General features: G+C 41.0%; 1 protein-coding gene across 1 annotated transcript in view; it reads left to right on the top strand.

The window, feature by feature from the left end:
• The window catches only part of LOC142152543 (tetratricopeptide repeat protein 41-like), a 69,859-nt gene that overhangs the window by 19,882 nt on the left and 22,475 nt on the right, over positions 1 to 27,502 (top strand). The window contains exons 4-9 of the mRNA XM_075209294.1: positions 9,580 to 9,788; positions 12,179 to 12,342; positions 13,519 to 13,972; positions 15,728 to 15,958; positions 26,808 to 27,006; positions 27,168 to 27,304. Coding sequence (XP_075065395.1) covers positions 9,580 to 9,788; positions 12,179 to 12,342; positions 13,519 to 13,972; positions 15,728 to 15,958; positions 26,808 to 27,006; positions 27,168 to 27,304 — 1,394 coding nt within the window. The remainder of the gene's footprint in view (positions 1 to 9,579; positions 9,789 to 12,178; positions 12,343 to 13,518; positions 13,973 to 15,727; positions 15,959 to 26,807; positions 27,007 to 27,167; positions 27,305 to 27,502) is intronic.

The raw sequence follows: 27,502 nt of genomic DNA, 5'->3' as shown, positions 1-27,502 counted from the left end.
ACTATGCATGAGAAAAATGACTATTATTTGGCACCTCATGCTCTATATTTGATAATTGAAAGTCAAATATAGAGTATGAGGTGTCACTCCACCATAGTTTTACAATCAAATAAAGAACATGAGGTGCCAAATAATAATCGACCCCCCCATTTTTTATTTTTTTTAACTTACCACTTCCTTATTGGGCTTTGTGCATGCCTTTTTACAAATAAAAAAAAAAATAATAAAAATAAATAAATAATATTCTATTTACTTACTTTTTTTCTCTTGTCAGCAGATGCAGGGGGCTCTTCACATTTCTTCTGTTCTCTCCACTGGCTGCCAAAATGTTCCTCGGCTTCCAAAAACACAGAGGAGGGGGGTGGAGCGGAGCGGCGCATGCTGGGAGGGGAGGGGGCTCTGGGAAATAACTTTATTCACACTGTCTGTCAGTGACAGACAGTGTGAGAACACGGGGAGTGGGGACAGCACTTCTCTGGACCTGGAAGACGCCGCCGAAGAAGACTGATATCACATGATCACTGACTGTTGTCAGTGGTCATGTCTGAGTGCTATGCGGACGGGGGCATCCATAAAACAAAAACGAAAACAGCAGGCGCCATTCCGCCGCTGTACTATGTCCCAAACACCGCTGACTAGATTACAAAATCTTGTCAGCGGCGCCCTGCAGGTTCCGGCACCCAGGCAACTGCCTAAGGTTGCCTAATGGGAGCGCCGGGCCTGGGTGAGTCTTCCATGTATGCTCTGGATAGAGCATCAGCTTTCCCATTTCGGGATCCAGGTCTATAAGAGATAACAAAATCAAAACGATTTGGGATTAAACTCCATCTGGCTTGTCGCGGAGAAAGTCTTTTGGCAGACCGAACAAACTCTAGATTCCAGTGGTCAGTAAGCACAGTAATTTGATGTGCAGCACCTCCAAGCAAATGTCTCCATTCAGTAAATGCAGCCACAATGGCTAATAGTTCCTTATTTCCCACATCATAATTTCTTTCTGAAGCAGTCATTTGACGAGAGAAAAAAGCGCATGGATGTAATAACATCTTCTCTGCTATTCTCTGTGATAATATTGCCCCTACTGCTGAATCTGAAGCATCTGCCTCAAGAATGAAAGGAAGTTCTGGGTTGGGATATATTAATATGGGATCTGTAGTAAACTTTGTCTTAAGCAGAGAAAAAGCCCCTTCAGCTTCTGGAGACCAATGAAAAGACGATCCCTTCTTGGTTAGTTGAGTAGTTGGCGTCACAATCTTGGAAAAGTCTTTAATGAAACGTCTATAGAAGTTGGCAAACCCTAAGAACCTTTGTACCTCTTTTACGTTTCTTGGAGCTGGCCAATCTACTATAGCCTGGACCTTGCTAGGGTCCATTCTCAAACCTTGAGGTGAGATGATATAGCCCAAGAACTGAATCTGTGTTTGATGGAATTCACACTTCTCCAACTTAATGTACAAACAGTGTCTGCGAAGACATTCCAGTACGGTTCGAACCTGTTGTTGATGTTCCTCTTGGGAATTTGAGAAAATTAGTATGTCATTGAGATAAATGACAACAAATTGGTCAATTAAATCTTTAAAAACATAATTCATGAAATGTTGGAATGTAGCAGGAGCATTGCACAGTCCAAAGGGCATCACCAGATGTTCAAAATGTCCATATTTACATCGAAAGGCAGTCTTCCATTCATCGCCAGATCGTATGCGAACTAAATTGTAGATCAGTAGATCAGTAAGAATGTCAGAGTCTCATGATGGTTTGGCTCAATTACGAGGTCCAGGGGTTCGGTTTCATGAGTAACTGGACCAGAGTTCAAAGGAGAACCATCCACAGTTTCCATTAACACTGGAATCTGTTTCTCTCTAAATTCAATCTTATTTCTCTTAGCAAACATAATGTCCATAAAATTGCCGTTCGCACCAGAGTCCACCATTGCTGTACTGGAAATGCAGTGTGCACCGATCTGGAATCAAATTGGAATTGAGAAATGTGAGTTAATATTTCCCTTATTCTTTTCAGTTGATGCTAAAGAGGAGAGACAAGGAATAATTGCATTCACATGCTGAGGAATGTCGGAAATCACAGACTCCTGGTCTGAAAAGTCTGCATCTGCTAAGCTAGCCACTGTCTTCTGAGGTCTTCTAGGACAATTTGAGACATAATGTCCTGGTTTGCCACAATAAAGACACAAGTTCTCTTGACGTCGCTGCTCCCTTCTCTCACTGGAACTATGTTTGTGAAGTGTGTCTACTTGCATGGGTTCAGACTCAAATTCTGTAGTGGATTTCACCTCAGAATTCCCATAATAGTTTGAAGTTGTGGGTTCTTGATAACTGGGGTATGTCCAGGTTAAGGCCTTCCTTTCTTGTCGTCTCAATCAGACGAACATCAATTCGAGTGCAATGGATAATGAAAGGCTCAAGTTCAGTTGGTGCCTCTGATCGGGCTAATTCATCTTTAATGCTTTCCGAAAGTCCCCTACGGTAGACAGACAGCTGTGCCTCAGAATTCCAAGTACCCATCTTCGAAAGTCTGCAGTATATTCCACAACTGAGCGTCTCCCCTGACGTAATTTCAATAATGTTTTTTCAGCAGTATCTTTCCGGTTCGGATCATCAAAGGTTTGTTTCATTACTTTGAGGAAGTCATCAAATTTCTCTAATATTGGACTAGAAGTTTCAATATAAGGAGAAGCCCATGCAAGGGCAGAGTCCTTAAGTAGCAAAAGCATACACCGCACCTTTGACTTTTCAGACTGGAAATGGGACTCATACAGTTGGAAATGCAGCTGGCATTGATTGATAAATCCGTGGAACTTTTGAGGGTCCCCTCCAAACCGGGCTGGTGGGAGAGGGAGAGCAGCAGGGGATGGTGAAGTTACAGGCACTTGTGGTGACCCCTTCTCCAACTCTGAGATACGTTCCTCATGTTGAGATAGTCTAATTAGAAATTCCTGGAAACCACTATGTGCGTCACAGGTTTTTTGTGAGATAACTTGAAACTCTTGCTTACCTGTGCCTCGAGAGTTACAAAACTGTCCTTCAGGAATTTCAGCTCCGCCTGGCATTTAATTAGCATGGTGGTTAAACTTGCCACACGCCGCTTAATAGGTATATCTTCAGCGGGATCCATTTCAAGGCTTGAGTATCCTGTAACGATACTGGTGGTATTACCTGAAGCCCAATAGCCGAGTAGATATCCAGAGAGTAGTCAGACGTTAGCCGGGTCGGTACACAAGCGGGTAGTCAGACGTTTGCCGGGTCGGTACACAAGCAGGTAGTCACAGATACAAGGTAGAGTAGCAGGTAGCAGGAGCTGATCAAGCAGAATACTCAAGCATATGTCTGAACCAGGAAGTGCCTTTAATAGGCCCAAACAGGAAACAGGAATCAAGATGGTTTCTCTTTGATTTCAAACTGGCCATCTTGGATAAGGGCAAATCTAAGGGCAAGTTTGTAAATACAGAGACCTCTAGTGGTCGGAGGTGCAAATGTCAAGGTAATTCCTTACAGGAACTTTGGAATAGCCCTTGAACATAAGGACTAGAAGGAAATCAGAAAGAGAATCTCAAAATGATAAATTAATGCATCTATTAGAAAACTCATATAACATATAGACTAGATGGTATCTGGTCCCCTCTTCAGGCTGAATAGCTGTGTATATTATAATTTGTTACATTTGCAAGTTTAACATGTAGCATTCTTTAACAAAAAGACCAGAATGTTACTTATAAGAGGCACTCCAGTCCACTGATTTTTAATTTAAATAATACGTATACTTTATTATGTCTTATTAAAAATAATTTTGCATCTCTGTATCTACTTGAAGAAATATATTTTAAAAATAGTAAAAAGAAGTATAGTATAACATGTAATATTTTTTCAAGTTAATTATCCGGAATTTATAGTACTCTGCAGTCATCAAGTTTAAGTTAATATCACTTAAGAGGACTTAAACCTTATAACAGACAGCCCTTCATTGATAATTAATTTGGATTATTTATTCAGAGATTGATGTAATTAGGTCAATCTAATCATCACCTATGAGCATTCCGCAATAATATTCTCTAGTTAGAATAAATTTGTTACTACTATTATTAGGCATTGTTTCAATTACACATTAGCAGTAAATTTTCTATATGTGTGCTTGTGAGTGTATATATATATATATATATATATATATATCTATATATATATATATATATATTCATATTTAGCATACTAAAGCAGAGTAGCCATGTCTATGCACACTCTCCACTAACTCTCAGAGACTGAACCCATAGTAGGTAGCCCACTATGGGTTCAGCCTGGTGGGCAGATGCCCCCCTGCCCAGATAGCCACTCCACTGAACAACCTATACTCACACATACACACACACTTCACATCAAGACAGAGCTCCCAAATATACACACATTCTACTTTTACTCCTTCTTATTGGACCTCCCCCACTGCACATTCCCCTGAGTAATACTCATTGCACTGCAGACCTGACAGCAGCACAGCCTCACTCGAACTATGCATGTCTGAGCCACTTGGCAAAATTGTGTCATCATAAAGTCACATCCACCTGAATGACTGCTACATGCCCAGGCAGTACACAAAAGGGCAGAGTACTAATCGCATTAGTAGCAATCTGGCACATTAGTCTGAATTATATAAACTTTATTATACACTTCAATATTCTAATTGGAATGTGCAGACTGATTTCCTCCCATCCAGTCATTTAAACCTCATTATTTTGAAAATCATGTCTGGATAAATTCAATATTAAGCCATATCAAGTTTGTACTTTAAGGCACATTTTGTCCACTGGAATATAGTGCCGCTCCCCTTCTGAAAGCCTGAGCCTACTATTTACAGACCTATCTGTGTCATTATCAGTGGATGACCTGAAGATCTGCCTAGCCAGGGACTGTGTGTGATATTGCCTATTGTTGGAGATTATTTATGTTTGTGGTCAATATTTATTGTAGGTGTAATAGGACAATGGGCCCTATTGAAGAGTTTAACCCAGTGGTTCCCAAACTGTGCGCCTAGGCTCCCTGGGGTGCCTCTGCAATCTCACAGGGGTGAAAATTTTTTGGAGACTCTAAGGGTGCCTTGAATTGAAAAAGTTTGAAATCCACTAGTTTAACCATTGCTTCTGTATCTGTACCTGTGTCTCAATGCTATCTACACACTATCCATTGATAATTATTCATTTTAGTATTGAAATACTCAGTAATATTTATAACAAGAATGTACTGTATATGCGTCTATATAACACACCCAGACTGAGAAAGGGAGAGATTTTAATCCTGGAAAATACATAAATATTTATTTACATTGTGTGGTTAATTTTATGTACTGTAATTTTTTAGCAAGGTAAATGAGCCATCCAATCACTTTTATTTTTAATTTATTAGAATTTTTCCCTTTCAACAATTGGTGGATTCAGTCAAGGTTCTCCTGTTGAGCCCTGGAAAACTGCCATAAAATGCACAGTGTGGAAGTTCTTAGTGTTTACCATAATACCATAAAGAAAACCAATAAAGACACGGACACCATATTAACGTTGGAATAAAATAATATTTATTAAATGACTAAAATTAAAACTAAAGGGGCTGAAAGGCGGACGAGAGCAGGGCAGTCAGCAAACAAAACCAATAACGGTGGAAAGGTCAGACCATTGTACCACCAACCCAGGATCATACCTTATCTATTGGCTGGTGCGAAATATCTGTCCAATGGCAAGACTACACCCCCTTATAACCGCCAGTAAAATATTCAACATACTGGCCCAGAGTCCCATTCACTGGACCCAACACACGTGATGACAACACAATCTAAAAGGGGGAGTAGTGACCTATGACGAGATAACCCAAGCACCATATGCAATCTTACCGACTGCACTGCTCTCCCACCTAGAAGAAACCACATATACACAAACCTAATAACTGCCGGGTGGGCGGGAGGAATCCGGAAGCAGAGAGGGGGAAATGCTGGAAAACTTCACCTATATAAAACTAAACCACCCCCCTTCTCTGCCTTATTGGTTAACAAATTGAAGCAGCCCATAGGCTAAACACCTAATCACTCACCCACGGGATTTTAACTGCGTTTAGGCTGATGGCCACATTTCCCAAGTCCTCAGAGGAAGGGCCATAGGGGTCCTGGATGTTAGAACGCTGACGTTCTGCCAAGAGGGAAGCAGGGGTTTGATCTCTAAAAACAGCACATTTTATTTATTAACATTATTTCATGCTGAGGATTGCTTTACACCACAATCTTCCTGTGTCAGTGTTATAGGAGCCCTACATCACAGTCATTAGTGTTGTTAGTGTTTAGATACTCAGATTAGATTCATGCTGGTATAGCCTCTCCCACTCCAAACTTGCATATACATGGACAAGAAAGTATTGGCTGAGCTGCAGTTTAAAACTATGATCGTATTGGCAACTTGACCACTTTATTTCCTGCTTTTCCATAATTCACCAGATTTGAATAATTCATTCAACAGTTACCCTGACCTACACAGAGTTCTTGAAAAAACATTGAAACAAAAAATAGCTGTTACCCATATTAGGGCCAGTATAGCCATATATTTGGTTACAGATGTTGATAATAAAACATATAATGCTACTCGAAATTCATTTGGATCTCATATTGCCTACACAGAATACTCAGTATACCAGAATCCCTTGGTGCAGACAGAACCCCAAGGACAGAGAAAAAAATAACTAGTCTGTACTGCTAAAATGCAAGTCTACAAGATACATGTAAAATGAGAAGAGTAAGGATAATGTCTCAACATTCGAAAATATTTCTCCATGTGTCAAATTACCAGCTGATGTAACATGCAAAGAAAAAGTATAGCATAGTGTCAACTGCATAATAAATTGAGTTATATTTGAGAAGTGATTATATTCACCTATTAATGGTGAAACCACACTCTGAACCAGTATACAGCCAAATACTTCTTTGTAGTGTCCAATATAGTGCTTGATCGCCAAAAGCCAATAAAGTAGGGAATTCCCTCATCAATTTGTAAAGAAAAAATAAAAATAGCGTACACAGTGTTACAAATAGCCAAAAAATTTGATAATCGAAAATGATATTCCTCTAACACACGTAAATTTAGATCGGTGGTAGTAATATCGATGCCAACTACCCCAACAACACTTACCCCAACATGATGACTCCGAAGGGCTACTTTCCAACGATCAGTGATGACGACGCCTCTTCAAAGCGACTTCAACCAATCACGATAAAGTAAGAAGCCGACTCCACTTCATGACGTCATTCACCATGGCAACGGTATTATCGCTGTTGTTAAGGGGGTAATGCAAGTATGCGCTCATGTACAATGTAGAAGGCTTTCTAAACTACATTGTACATGGGCACATACTTACATTACCCCCTTAACAACAGTGATAATACTGTCGCCATGGTGAATGGAGCCGGCTTCTTACTTTATTGTGATTGGTTGAAGTCGCTTTGAAGAGTAGTTGTAATCGCTGATTGCCAGGAAGGAGCCCTTCGGAGTCATCATGTCAGGGTACTCGGCATCGATAAGCCGTACCCCACCCATTCAGATATATACATTAAAAATCAGTGGTTCGTTTATATAACCACCATTCTTTTCCAGAAGAAGAGAGGATATAAGTAGTGCTCTCTATAATTAGTAATATATGGGAAACAGCGCTAATAGTTTAGGCTCAGTGGGTAGATTTACTAAAAGCTGATTTGGTAAATCTGCGTTTGTTGTGCTTTTACAGACGTTTTTTTAATTGCAAAATTTACTAAAGGCCAAACTGCAATACTACAAAGCACTCATTGCCGTCCCAATTTTTTATCAGTAAGGAATATAAACCATCACATTTATCAAGTGGCGGCTTCACAAACTACAGGAAAAGCTGTCAGAAAAAGGGATGGTTGTTACAGGCAAGGCAGCTCAAACCGCTGCCGAGACGAGTTAAGAGATTACTCCTGATTGGCTGCTCGAGTATTAAGTAGTCTGACTAATCAGTGCACGTCGGGGTGTTCCACACAATAAGTCTGTCTTCTATCTGTTTCTTTTTTTTAAATAATATTATTATTATCATCATAGATTTGTAAGGTGCCACAGTGCCGTATGGTAGGGAATACAGGGCATACATAAAACGGGCTTACAAGGTAGAGAAAATAAATACAGACATAAAAACAAAGAGTATGCAGGACTCTACTCATTAGAAAGCTTACATTCTAAGAGGTAGAGGATACAGCTAAAACAAGCAAAGGGGATTACACCGGACCAAAATTAGATTAAGATGCCAGGTAAGTATTTGGTACTTTTTTTTACAAAAATGGAAAAAAAAATTTCATCTTGGCAACAGTATGGGGGACTAATATTTTTCAAATTATTGAGGAACTATAATATTTAATAATATAAATTATATATGTAATATATATAGTTATTGGGGGGCTATTTTACTTAATAATATAAACAGGGGCACTAATTTATAATTTATTAATAAAATTGGGGGCACTAATTTATATATTAATACAGCAGGGGCAATATATTTACTAATAGTAGCGGGGCAATATTGTAGTTCAAACATGTTGATGGGGGCGTTATTATTCTAGTATTATTTCTCTGGTACCCACCTCGTCAGCAGTACCAGGTGCATATCTTTACCCCCCACCCCTCCCTTTTCATGGCATTTTCCCCTAATCTGCTTGTGATTTAGGACTTTTGAAACTACCAGTAGTAAATCCTATGGTTTGGAGGGCAAAATTGCAGGCAAACTTTGGCAGTTTTAAACCACAACTAAAAGCGATTTTTAGTAAATCTAGCCCTCTCTCTTTAGGGGTTTCAAAAGGGTGTGTAATAACTATGGGCCTGATTCATTAAGGATCTTAACTTGAGAAACTTCTTATTTCAGTCTCCTGGACAAAACCATGTTACAATGCAAGGGTGCAAATTAGTATTCTGTTTTGCACATAAGTTAAATACTGACTGTTTTTTCATGTAGCACACAAATATCAATTTTAAATTTCAGTGTACAAATAAGCTATCAAGTATTTGTGTGCTACATGGAAAAACAATCAGTATTTAACTTATGTGCAACACAGAATGCTAATTTGCACCCCTTGCATTGTAACATGGTTTTGTCCAGGAGACTGAAATAAGAAGTTTCTCAAGTTAAGATCCTTAATGAATCAGGTCCTATATCCTTTTCAATTTCCATTTGGGTGAAAAAATACAAATGATAAATAGCGTAATACCATTTAAAGATCACATTTAAAAACAAAAATGAAACAATCACATTTCAACATTCATATCACATTAAGGCGCATATTTATGAAGCTCCTAGGAGGATTTTATCACAATAAATTCCCCGGAAAACTGCAGTTTTGGGGGGATTACAGGGCAGCACAAGACACTGTTTATTGGCTGCAATGAGCAGTAAGAAATTTGAAGAGGTGACCATGATTCCTAAAGACCATTTGGTTTCAGCCACCACTGATTGCTGTCTTTTATGTCTTTATGTCCTTACATGATATAGAACAAGCAGATGACTCCCATGTAACATGTGTGACCTGTTTCTTGTATGCTTACAGATCAAAAACAGATGCAAAGTCTGTTCTCCTGTTGTATGGAGAGCGAGGCTGTGGAAAATCAACAGCGGTTGCAGGATGGCTGAGTTGCTTTAGAAGATGTAACCCTGATGTCACAGTGGTCTCATATTTTGTAGGAAGCAGCGGGAGAAGAGATGACATTATGCGTTTCATGCAACATTGCATCATATTACTTCAGTGTCATTACTTTGGTAACAGAGATGTTATTAGACATTTATGTAGAGAGTTAGGAGATAGAGGCATTTTTATGGGCCTCTTAGCTGTGCTGTCATAGGGCTGGCTCCATTCAGAGCCCACTGACAGGACACTTAATCATTATCACTCAACTTGTTAACTGGAATGTCAAGATATTGATACTAGAACACAGAGAATAACAACAACAGTAGATAACACCTCAGTCTAAGGCGCCTATTTATTAATCCATAAACTATGCAGAAAAGTCTTTTTCTGCATGGTATAAGCATTTTTTAGTAACACTACTATGTAATAAAAGCCTAACGCTGAAGATATCTCCTATAGATATCATAGATATCTCCTGCATTAGACTAAGTTCCGTATTATACCACAGTCCCCATAATTTTCAATGGGGACTGCGACAACCTCCTATCGGATGCGCTGTCCTTGGACAATGGCAGATAATAATTAATGGGGCAAAACCCCATTAATTAATAAAAAGGCCCCTAAAAGACTGAGGATCTTGTAAATGTGATTGATGGGATATTTGCTAACTGTATGGTGCCGTTAACTCGGACCTTGAAGATGAATTCAACTCTGCTCTATCAGCACCAACCACAAGAGAAACTTAGACAACCTCATCATCTGATATGTAATCTCAGGTAATGGGACTGTGTAGTTAGCTACAACATCTGTGTGGTTACACCCCGCTAAGCCATACTTGCCAACATTTCACACTTCCCATACCCAGCGACACAATGATGAAAAAGTGCTATCCTGCCGACTTCACTAGGAAGTATATATTGTCACCAGGAAGATATATGTATATATATATATTATAATATATTTGTATATAGATGTTTGTGATATGAAGTCTGAATTCTAAATAAATCATATCAGACCCTTTCACCTTTCAGTGACCTTGCAACCAATGAAATGCAAGTAAAAAAGACAATTTTTAAGAAAAAATAAGTGAAAATTAAAAACATATAATGCCCTGGTTCTGGGACTGTATCACATTCAAAATCATGTGCAAAGGTAATTAGCATACACCTGCCGCAATGAAAGTGATTGTGATTAACCCCAAATAAAGATCAGCTGTTTCTATAGGATTTCCTTGCAGTTTACTTGGTTGCACCTTACTGGGATAGCCAAGGTCCACAAGGAGCTTTCAAAACATCTACAGGATCTCATTGTTGAAAGGTACTAATCGAGAGAGATTATAAAATAATTTCATAGGCATTATATGGGCCATGGAACACATATAATACAATCCATATAAATGGAGAAAATGTGGCGCAACAATGACATGTGACAACAATCTCCTGTATTGTGCACATATCTGGGCTTCGGGGTAGGGTGGCAAGATAGAAGCCATTTCTCACAAAATAGAACATACAAGCCCGACTACATTTTGCAAAAAATACATTTGGTCACCCCCAAACCAAGTGTGAAAAAGTATTATGGTTTTATGACCAAGATTTAACTTTGGCCTTATTCTAAAAGAGAGATTGGGACAGGGTCTCTAGTCGGGATAAACGGCATAATGAATAGCTCCAAATATCAAGATATTTTTCTCATAAAACCTTCTAATATGATAATGAAAGCACTCATCCTAGTCAACCAAGGAATGGCTTCAGACAATGAAGATCAAAGTCTTGGAATGTCCCACAGAGCCCAGACATCAATCCTATTGAAAACGTGTGGAATAACCTAAAGAGGGCTGTGTACAGGAGAAGCCTCGCGCAATTTGATGGACCTTGAACTTTTTATGCAGGGAAGAGTGGGACTGAATTACAAAGTCCCTGTGTGTCCGAAGTCAATAGAGACTCATTCAGGAAGACTCACTGCTATATTAAGAGTAAAAGGTGCTCCCAGAGAGTATTAATTTAGGGGTATTCACACTTGTGCAACCAGTGTATTGTAGTTTTTTTTTATTTTCACCTCCTCCTAAAAGATTGTCTATTTATTTTACACTCGAATTATGTGGGTTGCAAGGTCACAGTAAAGGTGGAAAAAGGGCAAAGGCATTGGCATGATTTATCTTAGTTTCAGGCTTTACCTAACAAACACCTGTAATTTCAATAGGGGTGTGTAGACCTTTACATCCAATGTGCACGTGTGTATGTATATATATATATATATATATATATATATATATATATATATATATAATATTTTCCTTGATTCTCCCTGCACAAGTAATACAGTTGTGTTACTTGTAATATTACATCACATAATTGGTAAAATAAAAAAACATATTTTGATAGTTTCCCATCACAGTGTGTGACCTGTTTCACTTTGTTTATAGGAATAATTTTAAAAGCACGGGGCCACACAATTTTCTTTCAGCTTTTTTAGAACATAGTACATGAACATGAATTTATTCTGTGCCTCTATGCTTCAGGTATGGAGACTGATGATGTTTATTCCAGTGAGAACTTTAGTGACTTGTGGGAATTCCCACTGCTTGTGGAGGCTTTTCTGGTATCTGTTGCACTGAAGCCATGTGTCCTTGTACTGGATGGTGTGGATGAACTATCTGGGATTCTTGGTCTACCTGCACAGCAGGTACATTTACCATTATATATAAGTGACAATGTATGCTGATTTAGTGCCGTACATATCTACAAACATGTAAATGACAAGAAATGTATTATAAGAACACTGAGCACTGTATATAGATTTAACCTAGCAAACAATATGTATGTGCACGATAAGCACAGTCCCCAGGGCTGAGTAGTAAAATTGTGCACAGAGCCCTTAAATCGGAACTGTCCCGTTTGTGAAGGATACAATCAATATTTTATTATTGACTGATAGTAGTCAATGTCTTGGTTGCCACTGTTTAGAGGCGGTCATGAAACAGTGCTGCTGTTAGCTGCATAACAGGCTGGTAGCAGTTTGGAGACCTGGCAAGAGAGCACAGTTGATTATAAGTACTGCAGATTAACCAGCAGAGAATGGGCTGTACTTGTACACTGGCCACAAGGTAATGAACTATACAGGACACACTAGACAACCAAGGTCAGGTTTATATGGACCTCTCATGTTGTACTATATTTGCCTACTTTTCCTATCTCTATACTGGGAGATGGGGAGGTGAGCTAGGAAGATAGGAGGTAGACGGGACTTTAACGTCATCAAGCACCAGGCACGCAGTATATGGGGTGGGCGGGGTCTTGATGATACCATTTGCATCATCCCCACCTACCTTGTGGAAGGTGAACACTCTGAGAGTCCCGAATATCACCTCATGATTCAAGAGTCTCCCGGATATTTCAAGAGAGCAGGCAACTATGGGCTGTACTGAGGGTTATGGGGTGAGCCATTCAATTGTGGTTGTTTCTTTACATAAAGCAGCATTGACTGCTATCTTTCTTTGTTACAAGTATAATTACCACTAAACCAAGTAACTTGAAACTTATAGTTTTAAAAAATGAACTTGTTGGAGAAAGTCCATTTTGTTGCACTCAACTGCAAATTATTTATACAGCTTGTTAACATAGATTAAGGGGTATATTTACTAAAGTGCGGGTTTGAAAAAGTGCAGGTGTTGCCTATAGCAGCCTTTCAGTTTGCATTTATTTAGTATGTTCTACAAAATGACAGCTAGCATTTGATTGGTTGCTATAGACAGCATCTCCACTTTTTAAAACCCTCAGTCTAGTAAATATACTCCTAAGTTTTGAACTCTTATCTACTCTTGTTTTAGGGTAATTAACATGTATTTTATTTTAACATTAGGCAAAGGGGTTTACATGGCTTCCTGCCAAATTGCCTCCTCAGTGCAAAATGATCTTGACTACCAGGTCTTCCCACCTGTCCCACAAATGTCTGATGGTACGTCCAGATGTCCAGATGGCGGAGTTTGAAACAATGTCAGATGCAGATGAACGCCTGTGCATCTTTTATAAGCACTTAGCAATGCCAAGCAGAGATCTAGCGCCACACTTGCGGGAGAGCATAGCAAACAAGAAAAGGAAAATGACCACTCTTCAGCTTGCAGTCCTGGCAAGTGAGCTGCGTATCTGCCCAGACCTGTCCAGCTGTGTAGACGGTCATCTGGATGCACTGTCCACAGTGCGGCTTTGGTCATTGCTCATGCATCATTGGGTCAAGCACTACAGTTGGTCATGTGAATGGAAAAAGAAGGGTAAAAAACCCAAACCAGATTTTGCCAGTGACATTCTCGATACAGGTAAATGAGTAAATATGAAGACAAAGCCAATTAACTGTTGTTCATTTATTTGAAAGTGTGTCTGCCATGTCTTAGGCTTTAAAGAACATTTAAACCTAAAATATAAGTTGATCCAAAATATGTAAGGAATCTTGTAAAAGGCATCAATGTATGGGTATAGTTTCTAATGCAATGCAGCAGTATATAGCTATCATATTACTGATGAAGGCTGCAATACCACAATATATAAATAAAGGGAGGTGACAGTTTCTAGTAACATAGCTGAGCTGATCTACAGAATTAACTCCTATATTGGCAAAAGGCCCGAGACATGACATTCCTCAGTAATGAAGCCTTTAGTTTGTGAAAATTCACACTACTGTTTTAACTAGTTTAGCAATTAGAAAACAAAACAGTGATTCAGGATCTACAGGTCCTAAAACTTAAATTTTTGTCATTTAAAGGATAACTAATCCAACTTTATCAAATGCGGAAAGGCAACAGAGGATTATGTGGATGACCAATTTAGCCAGATCCAGACGTTTGTTACTCACGCCAAGTCCCTGATGGCATGGGGACCTGGTGGTGTGGTGAAAAGGTGACTGTACACGCAGTCAACCATTGGTCATCTGCCATATACGAGCATGACTGATAATGATCCAATCTATTTCAAATAACTCATCTTTGGATACTGCACAGGTTCAGGTTTCACTTGGCAATATTGGGCACATTTGCTGTTCACACTGGTGATATTGGTACACGTGGCCGGTATTGGCATATTTCATAACAAAGCATGGAGGCTAAAATGGAATATTACATAGAATAATAGATTATTGAGTTGAGGTAAACACATATGGAGGTTTTCTTTGTCACAAAATGAGATATACTGTATATGCTAAAGTATGTATTATATGGGATGCTTAGGACATGGGAGTTTCTGGGTAATGTGTTTTTTAATTATTTGGAGAATATAATGTCTAAACTAAACTAAAATGACATAAAAAATGAGCCCGTTTTACCACTCCGACCCTCCTCTGTAAATTATTTAATGGTGCTTCATACATTGAGAAGGCTCTTTGTCTTTGAGCAGGATATTATTACCGAACAAAAGCAATTATTTACTTTTTTTACTGTTAATTAGGTTTTGCTTTTGTAACTTTCTGGAAACTGAGTTTCCAGATAAAACATTCTGTACCTGTATATGTAAATGTTACAATGCACCTTTTCATATTTCAACTTGATAAAGGACACGTCTTGTGACAGCTCATATACAGTAGTTGTGACTAGCTGGCCACTGGAGCTACTGGAGAATCATCTAATGGGTCCAAAGCCTAAATTGTCCCCTAATAATGTTTCATAAAAGGAAATCATGGTAAACATTTACTTTATTGACCAGCAGATAATTGTATCTTTATGGTATAAAATATGCATTCTACATAAAATATATTATTGTTGATCCTGCAGCGGAGCCGTGTACCAGTATTTATTGGTGTAACCGGCATACATCAGTCTCACACTGGCTATAACTGCTAGTTTAAATAATGCATAGTGATAGAATCATACTGTATTTATAATTGACTTTAATGTGGGTTTATTGAACTAATGTATTTATATTAGATCAATTGATCTATTGAACATGTTTTGCTATTCATTGCTATTTTTAGGAAGTACATTTGTACTATTATTTGTCATCTTACATTTTTTTGCACTATTGTATATTAAAATCTTACTGTACCAAGAAGTGACAAGAGTGTGTTTGTGTCACTGGTTTTATAGGGTGGGTTGTGGATGTGCTGTGCTTTCTCATCACCTCACACTGTGGTCTGCATGATGATGATATTCTCCAATTACTAAAAAGAATAGGATACCAACATCAGTATGAAGTAACACCACTACACTGGGCTGCTTTTCGATCAGCAACTTCAAAATGGATTCGAGAAAAACCAGATGGATTGTTGCAGATTCAGAACCAATCTTTTCATGATGCTGTTTCCCACCTACTACTTGGTAAGCAGTGCAAATCCATCTACCTACTTGTTACTATATGTCTGTAGCAGGTTTTAGAAATCTATGAGTAGTATCACATGACATATGGGCCAACATTTAACGTCTAGGGACATATTATTCCTCGATCGATGCATGTGAGTATGTCATGCCTCTACATCCTGAGCAGGCCTCAATACACTACAATGCCCATCATAACATTCATTTATGTACAGTCATGGCCAAAAGTTTTGAGAATGACACAAGTATTGGTGAGAGAGGTTCAATAGTTGTGAAGAAGGCTTCAGGGTGCCCAAGAACATCCAGCAAGTGCCAGGATCGTCTCTTAAAGTTGATTCAGCTGCGGGATCGGGGCACCACCATGTTTGGGGTTGCTTCTCAGCCAAGGGAGTGGGGTCACAATTTTGCCTAAGAACACAGCAATGAATAAAGAATGGAGCAACTTCTCCCAACCATCCAAGAACAGTCTGGTGACTAACAATGCATTTTTCAGCATGTTTGAGCACCTTGTCATAAGGCAAAAGTCTCGGGGATCAAAACATCAAAATTTTGGGTCCATGGCCAGGAAACTCCCCAAACCTTAATCCCATTGAGAACTTGTGGTCAATCCTCAAGAGGCGGGAGGACAAACAAAAAGCCACAAATTCTGACAAACTCCAAGCATTGATTAGGCAAGAATGGGCGGGCATCAGTCAGTATGTAACCCAGAAGTTGATTGACAGTATGCCAGGGCGAATTGCAGAGGTCTTCAAAAAGAAGGGTCAACACTGAAAATATTGACTCTTTGCAAAAACTTAATGTAATTATCAATAAAAGCCTTTACACTCATGAAATGCTTGTAATTTTACTTCAGTATACCATAGCAACATCTGACAAAAAGGTCTAAAAAGACTGAAGCAGCAAACTTTGTGAAAACCAATACTTGTGTCATTATAAAATCATATACATACATGGTTTTGGCCAGAGCATGTGGAGTTTACTGCTACTTTAGTTTACAACTAATTTCGAAAGTTCTTTCAAACCCTTATTACGTATTTTTACTTGTCTCTAGTGCACACTTTAGTCAAATACTAATAAACTATTGAAAATTACAGGGTGCATTTTTGATTACACATGGAATATGTGAAAATAGTCATGAACAGAATCATGAAGAGGTGTGTTTTTCTAATAATTAAAAAAAATAAAATATATACTCAAAATTATTACTAAGACAAAACCCTAATTCAAAACAATATAAAAATGATTTTGAATAATCTGTTCTCAGTTTTATACAACAAAAAGTTGGTATATTCAATAATTGCGGATATCTATTCTTTTTATTAAAGTTGAATGAATCTATTCCTGCTCTAGAGAAAGCGGTCTGACAAGCTTATCTGTTCCATCCTCATGAAGGCTTGGTATGATATCTATCTCTCCGGCGTGTGCTTCTTCTCCTCTTCCTGCTTGTACAGTCAATATTCTTTTTAGCCATTTTTTTAGTGGTGTCCTACGGAGCATTTGGGGTCTTTCCTGTCTTGTATAATAGACCAGATTTAAACATATATTAAGCCACTGATTTATTAGCAGCTTTAACCAATCTGACAAATGTTTCAAAAATGTTACCACGACTACCCATGTCTACGTAAAACAGTTATACCTTTTGACCAATCAGAGCTCAAGGAATTTTATATAAACCCACGGAGAATCTCTCTGTCACTCACCGGACCGTGAGTGCCTCTGCGCTGGTGCGTGGTTCTCTAGCCTTCCTGCCGGCGTCTGTCCTGAGCCGCGGCCGTCCGCCATCTTGATGGACTGCGCATGCGCAGCACCGACATTTGCTTTTAATCTAATTGGAGGATCAGGCACCTCTCCCTATTTAAGGCACCTGTGCTCATTACCTCGTTGCCTGATCTTGAGTCTCATTCCCTGTGAGTCTCTGAAGGTGTCTCCTGTGTCCTGCTCGTGTCTTCAGTTTCCTGCTGATTACCTGCTCTACTCATCGGTGGTTCCCATACCCGCTACTGACTCCTGTGTCCTGCTCGTGTCTTCAGCTTCCTGCTGATTATCTGCTCTACTCATCGGTGGATCTCATATCCGCTACTGACTTCTGTATCCTGCTCGTGTCCTCAGCTGTCTGTTGGATTACCTGCTCTGCTCACCTGCGGTTCCCATACCCGCTTCAGCCGTTCAGCGCTCCTGCTGTGCCTGCATATCCTCGTGGACAAGCTTCTCTACTCATCAGCGGTATGCTTACTTGCTATTGACTTTCAACTGTTACCTTGCATATCCGCTTAGGACAAGCTTCCCTACTCTGCAGCGGTATCCATACCCGCTATAGACTATTAGCTATAATGCTGCATATCTGTTTGGAGCAAGTTCCTCTGTGCTCTCATTGTATTCATACAATTATTGACTCTATTCATTCCTCCACTTATCCTCACCTGGACAAGTCCTCACCTCCTTGCAGTGGTACAACTTGCTGTCCGCAGATCACTGAAGCCTCCTCTACCTACCTGCACCTGGACAAGTCTTCTCATCACAGCAGTGGTACAACTTGCTGAACGCAGACCACTGACTTCCCGCTACCTACCTGCACCTGGACAAGTCTTCTCATCACAGCAGTGGTACAACTTGCTGAACGCAGACCACTGACTTCCCGCTACCTACCTGCACCTGGACAAGTCTTCCCTTCACAGCAGTGGTACAACTTGCTGAACACAGACCACTGACTCTCCCATTACCTTCCTTCACCTGCTCACGTCCACCCGGCTCTCCGTGGTTGAAACCTGCCTTCCACTATAGCTGCAAGTCGCTGACTTATCTACCAGTATAGCTGCAAGTCGCTGACTCATCTACCAGTATTGCTGCAAGTCATTGACTATCATCAATTCCATTGGCATCCTCTCTCCATCTGCTGTTATATACGTTCCGCTATTCACCCTGCTGCCAGAGGACCGCTGTGCAAACTCCGCCCTCTGGTAAGCATAGTCACCTGGTGAATCCTGGGCAGAACTCCTAATGCCCGTGACAGTAAGATCAGGCCATGACAGGCCCAGGATCGGAACCAACAGCTAAAGAGATGCTGCAGTACCTGGTTACTCGGATTGAACAACAAGATGTTCGACAGCAACAGTTGTTTCAATGTTGTCAGGCTCTAGCCTCCCGAGGAATCCCTGAGCAAAATGTAGCAGCTACTGTTGACCCTCCAGTACCTCCTTCTCCCCCAGTGCCATCCCAGGTGTCTACTGCTTCCACGTTAAACCTACCTACTCCTTCTAAGTATGATGGAGACCCCAAAACCTGTAGGGGTTTTCTTAATCAATGTTCCATTCATTTTGAACTCCAACCACATAACTTTTCTACTCATCGTTCCAAAGTGGCCTATCTCATCTCTTTGTTTTCCGGACAGGCTCTCGCATGGGCCTCCCCTCTGTGGGAAAGAAATGACCCCTTATTGGAGGATAGTGCCATGTTTATTTCTACGTTTCGAAGAATTTTTGACGAACCTGGTCGTGTTGTCTCTGCGGCTTACAGTATTCTCCGGCTATGCCAAGGATCTCGGTCTGTAGCTCAGTACGTCATCCAATTTCGGATTCTTGCCTCCGAGCTCCAATGGAACACTGAGGCGCTGATAGCTGCCTTCTGGCAGGGGCTTGCCGACAAGATTAAAGATGCACTGACCTCACAAGAGTTACCTTCCTCCTTGGACGATTTGATTTCTCTATGCCATCGTGTAGACATGAGGTTTCGTGAGAGAGATTCCGAAAGAGTAATTTCCTCCAAAGCGCCTGTTCGCTCAGTATCCCAAGTTCACCATCTTCCACCTCCAGTAGAACCCATGGAGGTAGGACGCTCTAAACTAATATCTGAAGAGAGGCAGCGACGAGTGAGGAATAGACTCTGCATCTATTGCGCTGACTCTACTCACATGCTGAACTCATGCCCTAGAAGGTCGGGAAATGCCAGGCCCTAACCAGTTCTGGAGAGGTAAGGTTAGGGTCCCTGGAGTCCTCTCCAACTTCTATGGATGCTAAAATATGTGCTTTTGATGTTACCGTTTCCTTTGCCACCAAATCGTTTTTGTCTCAAGCACTTCTGGATTCTGGAGCTGCCGGAAACTTTATATCTAGTTCTCTAGTGAATCAATGGTCCCTACCAGTGATTCCTTTAAAAGCACCTGTAGCGGTCACCGCTATCGATGGTTCACGCATAATTAATGCACTCATCACTCAATGTACGGCTCCATTGACCCTTCAAATTGGAGTCTTACACCAAGAGAAAATTTCCTTGTTGGTCCTTCCTGTTACCACCAGTCCCATCGTACTTGGCCTTCCATGGCTTAAACTTCATTCGCCTCAGATTGACTGGAACACTCCTCAAGTCACTTCCTGGGGTCCGGATTGTCATCATAGATGTTTGACTCAAGTCATTCCATTCAAAATAAATCAGTCCTCCATTACACCCTGCCCACCGGGTCTTCCTCCACAGTATGCTTCCTTTGCGGATGTGTTGGATAAGATCCAGTCTGAACGCCTTCCTCCTCATCGGGCGTGGGATTGTCCGATTGACTTACAACCTGGCAAGAACCCTCCTAGGGGTCGTGTGTATCCACTCTCGCTACCAGAGACCCAAGCAACTTCTGAGTATATCAAGGAGAACCTCCAGCGAGGGTTTATCCAACCTTCCACTTCTCCCGCTGGAGCGGGGTTCTTTTTTTTGAAGAAGAAGGATGGATCATTACGACCCTGTATAGATTATCGTGGTCTCAATGCCATTACTATCAAAAATCGGTACCCTATTCCACTAATTACCAAGCTCTTTGATCGCATTAAGGGAGCCCGGATTTTCACCAAACTTGATCTTCGAGGCGCCTATAATTTAATCCGGATCAAGTCTGGAGACGAATGGAAGACAGCTTTTAACACCAGGGATGGTCACTATGAATATCTAGTTATGCCCTTCAGGTTGTGTAACGCCCCCGCTTTCTTCCAGGGTTTCGTGAATGAGATCTTCCGGGACTTGTTGTATGTCTGTGTCGTCGTCTACCTGGACGACATATTAATCTTTTCTCAGGATCTGCCCACTCATCATCAACATGTGGCAGAGGTCCTTTCCTGACTCCGTAGAAACTCTTTATTCTGCAAGTTAGAAAAATGTTCCTTTGAGCTATCCCAGATTCCATTCTTAGGATATATTGTGTCCGGAGTTGGTCTAAAGATGGATCCTGAAAAGGTGAACGCTGTACTACGTTGGCCCCAGCCAACTACTCTCAGAGCAATCCAATGCTTTTTAGGTTTTGCAAACTACTACAGACGTTTCATTCAAGGTTTTTCCTCCATCGCTTCTCCAATAGTGGCTCTGACCCGGAAGGGAGCTAACACTAAACAATGGTCCTCCGAGGCCCTTCAAGCTTTCCAGTTCCTCAAGAAATCCTTCTCCTCCGCTCCTGTTCTTCGACAGCCTGACGTGACCCTTCCTTTCTTTTTGGAAGTAGACGCCTCTAATGTTGGCCTAGGGGCCATACTATCTCAAAAATCGGAGCAACAAAAACTCCATCCTTGTGCCTTCTACTCTCGAGGTCTTCTACCTGCGGAGAAAAATTACACTATCGGGGACAAGGAGTTGTTGGCCATAAAAGCAGCATTAGAGGAGTGGAGATATCTGCTGGAGGGAGCTCGTCATCCTGTTACTATTTTTACGGATCACAAAAACCTGTTATATTTGCAGTCAGCCCAATGTTTGAATCCTCGTCAAGCAAGATGGTCACTTTTCTTTTCCCGGTTTGAGCTTATCATAACCTTCAAACCAGCTTCCAAGAATCGAAAAGCAGAAGCCTTATCTCGGGCGTTTGTGGCGTCCTCTGACGCTGAAGATTGTCCTAATCATCCCATATTGGATCCCAAATGTGTGACTCTGGCCACTTCCTCCACCAAGGTGCTACCATTTGGGAGAACCCTTGTGCCTCCATCTCTACGTAAAAAAATATTATCGTGGTATCATTCTTCACGCTTTTCTGGACATTCGGGTGAATGCTAGACGTTAGAAGTCCTTTCTCGAAGCTACTGGTGGCCCTCTATGAGGAGAGATGTCAAAGAATTTGTGGCCGCGTGTGAGGTGTGTTCCCAGTTTAAAACTCCCCGCAGAACACCGGCGGGATTACTTCAACCACTACCCATTCCTTCCAAGCCTTGGACCCATATTAGTATGGACTTTATCACCGATCTTCCTCCTAGTAAAAAGTGCAATACCACCTGGGTAGTGGTGGATAGATTTTCGAAAATGGCACATTTTGTTCCTTTGACCGGTTTACCTTCCTCGTCTACTCTGGCTGACCATTTTATCAAGGAGATCTTCCGAATTCATGGATGTCCATCTGAGATTGTTTCGGATAGAGGAGTACAATTCGTCTCCAGATTCTGGCGAGCCCTTTGCAAGACCTTGGGTATCCGATTGTCACTATCATCCTCCTACCATCCTCAATCAAATGGACAGACCGAGAGAGTCAACCAAGATCTTGAGACTTTCATAAGGATGTTCTCCTCAGCCAACCAAGACAACTGGGTAGATTTACTTCCATGGATTGAATTCGCCCATAACAATATGTATCACGAGTCATCTTCAAAAAGTCCATTCTTTGTGGTATACGGTCACCATCCGTCTTTCCCAGAATTTCCTGCCCTCCCTCCCACCCAAGTTCCTGCAGTGGAGAGTGTATGTCAGAATTTCAAAAATATCTGGTCTCAAGTTAATTCCTGCCTGAAGAAGACATCTGCCAGATACAAATGTTTTGCTGATAAAAAGAGGCGAGCTATTCCACCACTTAAAGTTGGAGACCGTGTATGGCTTTCTACCAAAAATATTCGCCTGAAGGTTCCGTCCATGAAGTTCGCTCCCTGTTTCATTGGTCCATACAAGATCACTCAGGTGATAAATCCGGTGTTCTTCAAACTACTATTACCTAAGAACCTTCATATCTCCAACGCCTTCCATATGTCATTACTCAAGCCTCTTATCATCAACCGTTTCTCTGTTCCTCCTTCAGCACCTCGGCCAGTACAAGTTCATCAAGAGGAGGAGTTTGAAATTACTCATATTTTAGATGCTAAAATTTCGCAAGGAGATCTTCGTTTTCTTGTGCATTGGAAGGGCTTTGGCCCAGAGGAGCGTTCTTGGATCCGCGCAGATGATCTCAACGCTCCAGCTCTTCTAAAAAGATTCTATTCCAAGTATCCGGGCAAACCCGACTCCAAGTGTTCTGTGCCCACCTTTAAAAGGGGGGTACTGTCACTCACCGGACCGTGAGTGCCTCTGCGCTGGTGCGTGGTTCTCTAGCCTTCCTACCGGCGTATGTCCTGAGCTGCGGCCGTCCGCCATCTTGATGGACTGCGCATGCGCAGCACCCAAGAACTCTTATGACCTTTGCTTTTAATCTAATTGGAGGATCAGGCACCTCTCCCTATTTAAGGCACCTGTGCTCATTACCTCGTTGCCTGATCTTGAGTCTCATTCCCTGTGAGTCTCTGAAGGTGTCTCCTGTGTCCTGCTCGTGTCTTCAGTTTCCTGCTGATTACCTGCTCTACTCATCGGTGGTTCCCATACCCGCTACTGACTCCTGTGTCCTGCTTGTGTCTTCAGCTTCCTGCTGATTATCTGCTCTACTCATCGGTGGATCTCATACCCGCTACTGACTTCTGTATCCTGTTCGTGTCCTCAGCTGTCTGCTGGATTACCTGCTCCACTCATCAGCGGTTCTCATACCCGCTACTGACTCTTGTATCCTGCTTGTGTCCTCAGCTGTCTGTTGGATTACCTGCTCTGCTCACCTGCGGTTCCCATACCCGCTTCAGCCGTTCAGCGCTCCTGCTGTGCCTGCATATCCTCGTGGACAAGCTTCTCTACTCATCAGCGGTATGCTTACTTGCTATTGACTTTCAACTGTTACCTTGCATATCCGCTTAGGACAAGCTTCCCTACTCTGCAACGGTATCCATACCCGCTATAGACTATTAGCTATAACGCTGCATATCTGTTTGGAGCAAGTTCCTCTGTGCTCTCATCGTATTCATACAATCATTGACTCTATTCATTCCTCCACTTATCCTCACCTGGACAAGTCCTCACCTCCTCGCAGTGGTACAACTTGCTGTCCGCAGACCACCGAGGCCTCCTCTACCTACCTGCACCTGGACAAGTCTTCTCATCACAGCAGTGGTACAACTTGCTGAACGCAGACCACTGACTTCCCGCTACCTACCTGCACCTGGACAAGTCTTCTCATCACAGCAGTGGTACAACTTGCTGAACGCAGACCACTGACTTCCCGCTACCTACCTGCACCTGGACAAGTCTTCCCTTCACAGCAGTGGTACAACTTGCTGAACGTAGACCACTGACTCTCCCATTACCTTCCTTCACCTGCTCACGTCCACCCGGCTCTCCGTGGTTGAAACCTGCCTTCCACTATAGCTGCAAGTCACTGACTTATCTACCAGTATAGCTGCAAGTCGCTGACTCACCTACCAGTATAGCTGCAAGTCACTGACTATCATCAATTCCATTGGCATCCTCTCTCCATCTGTTGTTATATACGTTCCACTATTCACCCTGCTGCCAGAGGACCGCTGTGCAAACTCCGCCCCTCTGGTAAGCATAGTCACCTGGTGAATCCTGGGCAGAACTCCTAGTGCCCGTTAAACTCTCATTCTGTACCAGAGTTACAAGCCAATAAATTATACAGAGAAGATGCAAACCATGGTTGTTTATGTGGTTTTGATTTTGTTGTTGTCAGAAATCTGGATGATTCTTTTAACCAGTACTTCAAAGTCTCATCTACCACAAGTAATGGAAGGAATGGCCCTGGATGTAACATTGTAGTTTATATCTTTTTCCCAGCACCCTACAGTGTGTTGGGGCTAGGAGAACCTCTCACAAGTGGGTTTTAAGAGTCCAGACTTCTGCTGCTGAACCAGTGCTGCTTTTTATCCTTCTGTTTATGGTTTTGGAATCTCATGGGCTTTTTCCTGTAAACCTTAGGGTTTGTCACTTTTCCGAAGTGTAACTGACATATCAGTGGGTTCAATGGCCTATTTTTCTTTTCTAAAATCGCTGAGATTACTGATTTTAATACTCATTAGTGCTGATGCAATTTGTTCTATCAATGTAGCACTGGAACATGGGTCAATGTTCTGGCAGAATCCCACCCTACTTTTCTATGGCTCTTCAAAAATGTAGTCCAGAATGTGCAGTCTAAGCAGATACATTGGGTACTAAAGCTTTCAAATTAACCTTACCTCTGATTATGGTCATTAAACAGGATAATTTAAATAATTGCCTTAAATAAATGGAATCTTGGTTTCCTCTTCCACACCCTCTTCCAAATAAACATAGGAGGTGGGTACTGCACAGCACTGCTTCTCTTGGGAGCCAACCATGTACTCAGGGGTGATCAGCCTTAGCTGTATGGGAAGCATGTTGGCAATGTACACATGTTGGCCATATAGTGGTATATGAAGGTACAGTTGGGTCTGATGTACATAAATATTTAGCTTTTGTTTGACACAAAATGACTCATGGTAACTGAACTTGGTTTTAGTGTAATTTTGTGGCATTTGAAATACTCCTCTTGAATAAATAAAGAGGAAAGAATAAGTCTATATATATTTAGAATTGCATTCAATATACAAAAAAACATGGTTTGTACTGCACATTTAGTCAATATTGACAAATAAGGACGATTCTAAAGACAAATCTTTGAAACCTGCCACTGTCCCTGGTTAAAATTAGGAATGTTTGCCAATTAAAGCTCAAATTCTTCGTCACACGAGAGTGCTTCAGCATCCACTTAAGTGAACTGAAATTGTGTGTATTTGTTACCTTTTTATATGTAATGTATGCAAAGTGTCATTTTTGTAAATAGTACTCCTGTCTATACTTCTTAATTTGTTAGATACAGTCTCTAGAGTGTATCTAGTGGTACTGCAGTTGAATGGGCTTGTATGCATTACCCACACCACAACCGCCAATGTGTCATCTGCTGATGTCAGCAGTTTTAAAATCATCAGTGCAAATAGCTTTTTATTTTTTCAAAACTATAACAGTGTACAAAGTGGTCATTTCATTTAATAACAAAGCTGCCACAATTGCCAACCTTATACTATGACTACTGAAAGTTTCAGGGTCTATGGTATATCTGGAGTACAGTGCGTCTCAGATCAGTAACCTCCAGGGCATAGCTACCTCAGAGCAGACTATGTGGTTGCTGAGGGGCCCAGCAGTGAGAACCAGGTTCTAATATGCATGCACTAGCCCCTGAGGATCTGAGACCTCCAGTGCTGTAAGTGGGTATGCACCGCTGGGCTACACCCCCAAACAATAAAAGGTAAACAGCGCTGTGAGATTAGTGCACAATAATATCAAATTAAAAAAAGCTTAAAAGATATATAAAAACATGAAAATATACATGGATCACCAGCATAAAGCATCACATTTAATATAATAAGACATAAAAAAACACATACATGAGATATATTGATTATAATCAGAATAGAGCCCTGCAAATAGAAGCTGGGCTACACCTCCCCTCCCCCAATGTCGTTTTGTTAAGCGGACCTATCATTGCAAGTTTATTTTAATTAGTAAACTCCACCCAATACAACATAAGTTCTATGCAGAGTACTTTAATTTGTATTAAACTAATGGCTCTTATATTGGGTCCCTTCCATCTCAGGTTTATTTTTTTTATGTTTTATATATATATATATATATATATATATATATATATATATATATATATACACACATTATTCTGACAGCGACCTTCCAGTATTTCAGTCTATGCACTGGGCTTGCATAATCCTGAACTCTTTGTTCACAGGTGTTGCTATGCCAATCAGTGAATGTCTGGATAATTCATTTCAGGCCACAATGAATCATAAAAGGAAATATTTTCATCAACTTCTTCTCAAGTACTTTCAGCAGATGGATCTTTCACGGCAGGTCTATGAAGAAGTACCATGGCATTTGAGGATGACTGGCAAGCTGAATGAACTGTACAAATTCCTTTTAAATCCAAGGTATGCCCTTACTAGTCTAAGATCCAAGGGCTAAAAACCAGTGCAGTGATGAGAAGTAATGAGTGACAATGAGCTGGAATGACTTTAATTAAAATTTCTGGTTGTATTTTCTTTGGCCACTTTTACCATTCCTCATAACTGTTTTTTCCTTCATATTCCAGGACGCTGGGCTTGATCTGTAGAAACATGAAGCATGGATGTCAAATGAAGATGGATCTGGTACAGTACTGGCAGATGCTGTTATACTCAGGAAAGGATCCAGCAGTGGAATGTCTAATGTTGTTACACAGAATAACAGGTGATATTGTGTTGTTATGCACATCAGCAGTGTCCAAGCTATACATCTGTTTTGCAAATTAACCAAACTTCGCATTAATTGTTGGAGACAGAGCAGCTACTTGTGAAATCCAGCAGGTGGCAGCATTTTATAGAGAATATGCTGCAGAAACAAACAGTAGGATCAGGGGCTCACTATTGTACAATGAGTTAGGCTAGA

This window comes from Mixophyes fleayi, chromosome 4, assembly GCF_038048845.1.
Source record: "Mixophyes fleayi isolate aMixFle1 chromosome 4, aMixFle1.hap1, whole genome shotgun sequence".
Lineage (NCBI taxonomy): Eukaryota > Metazoa > Chordata > Amphibia > Anura > Limnodynastidae > Mixophyes > Mixophyes fleayi.
The sequence above is the reverse complement of the archived record's forward strand: the minus strand, read 5'-3'. Positions and strand labels throughout refer to the sequence as shown.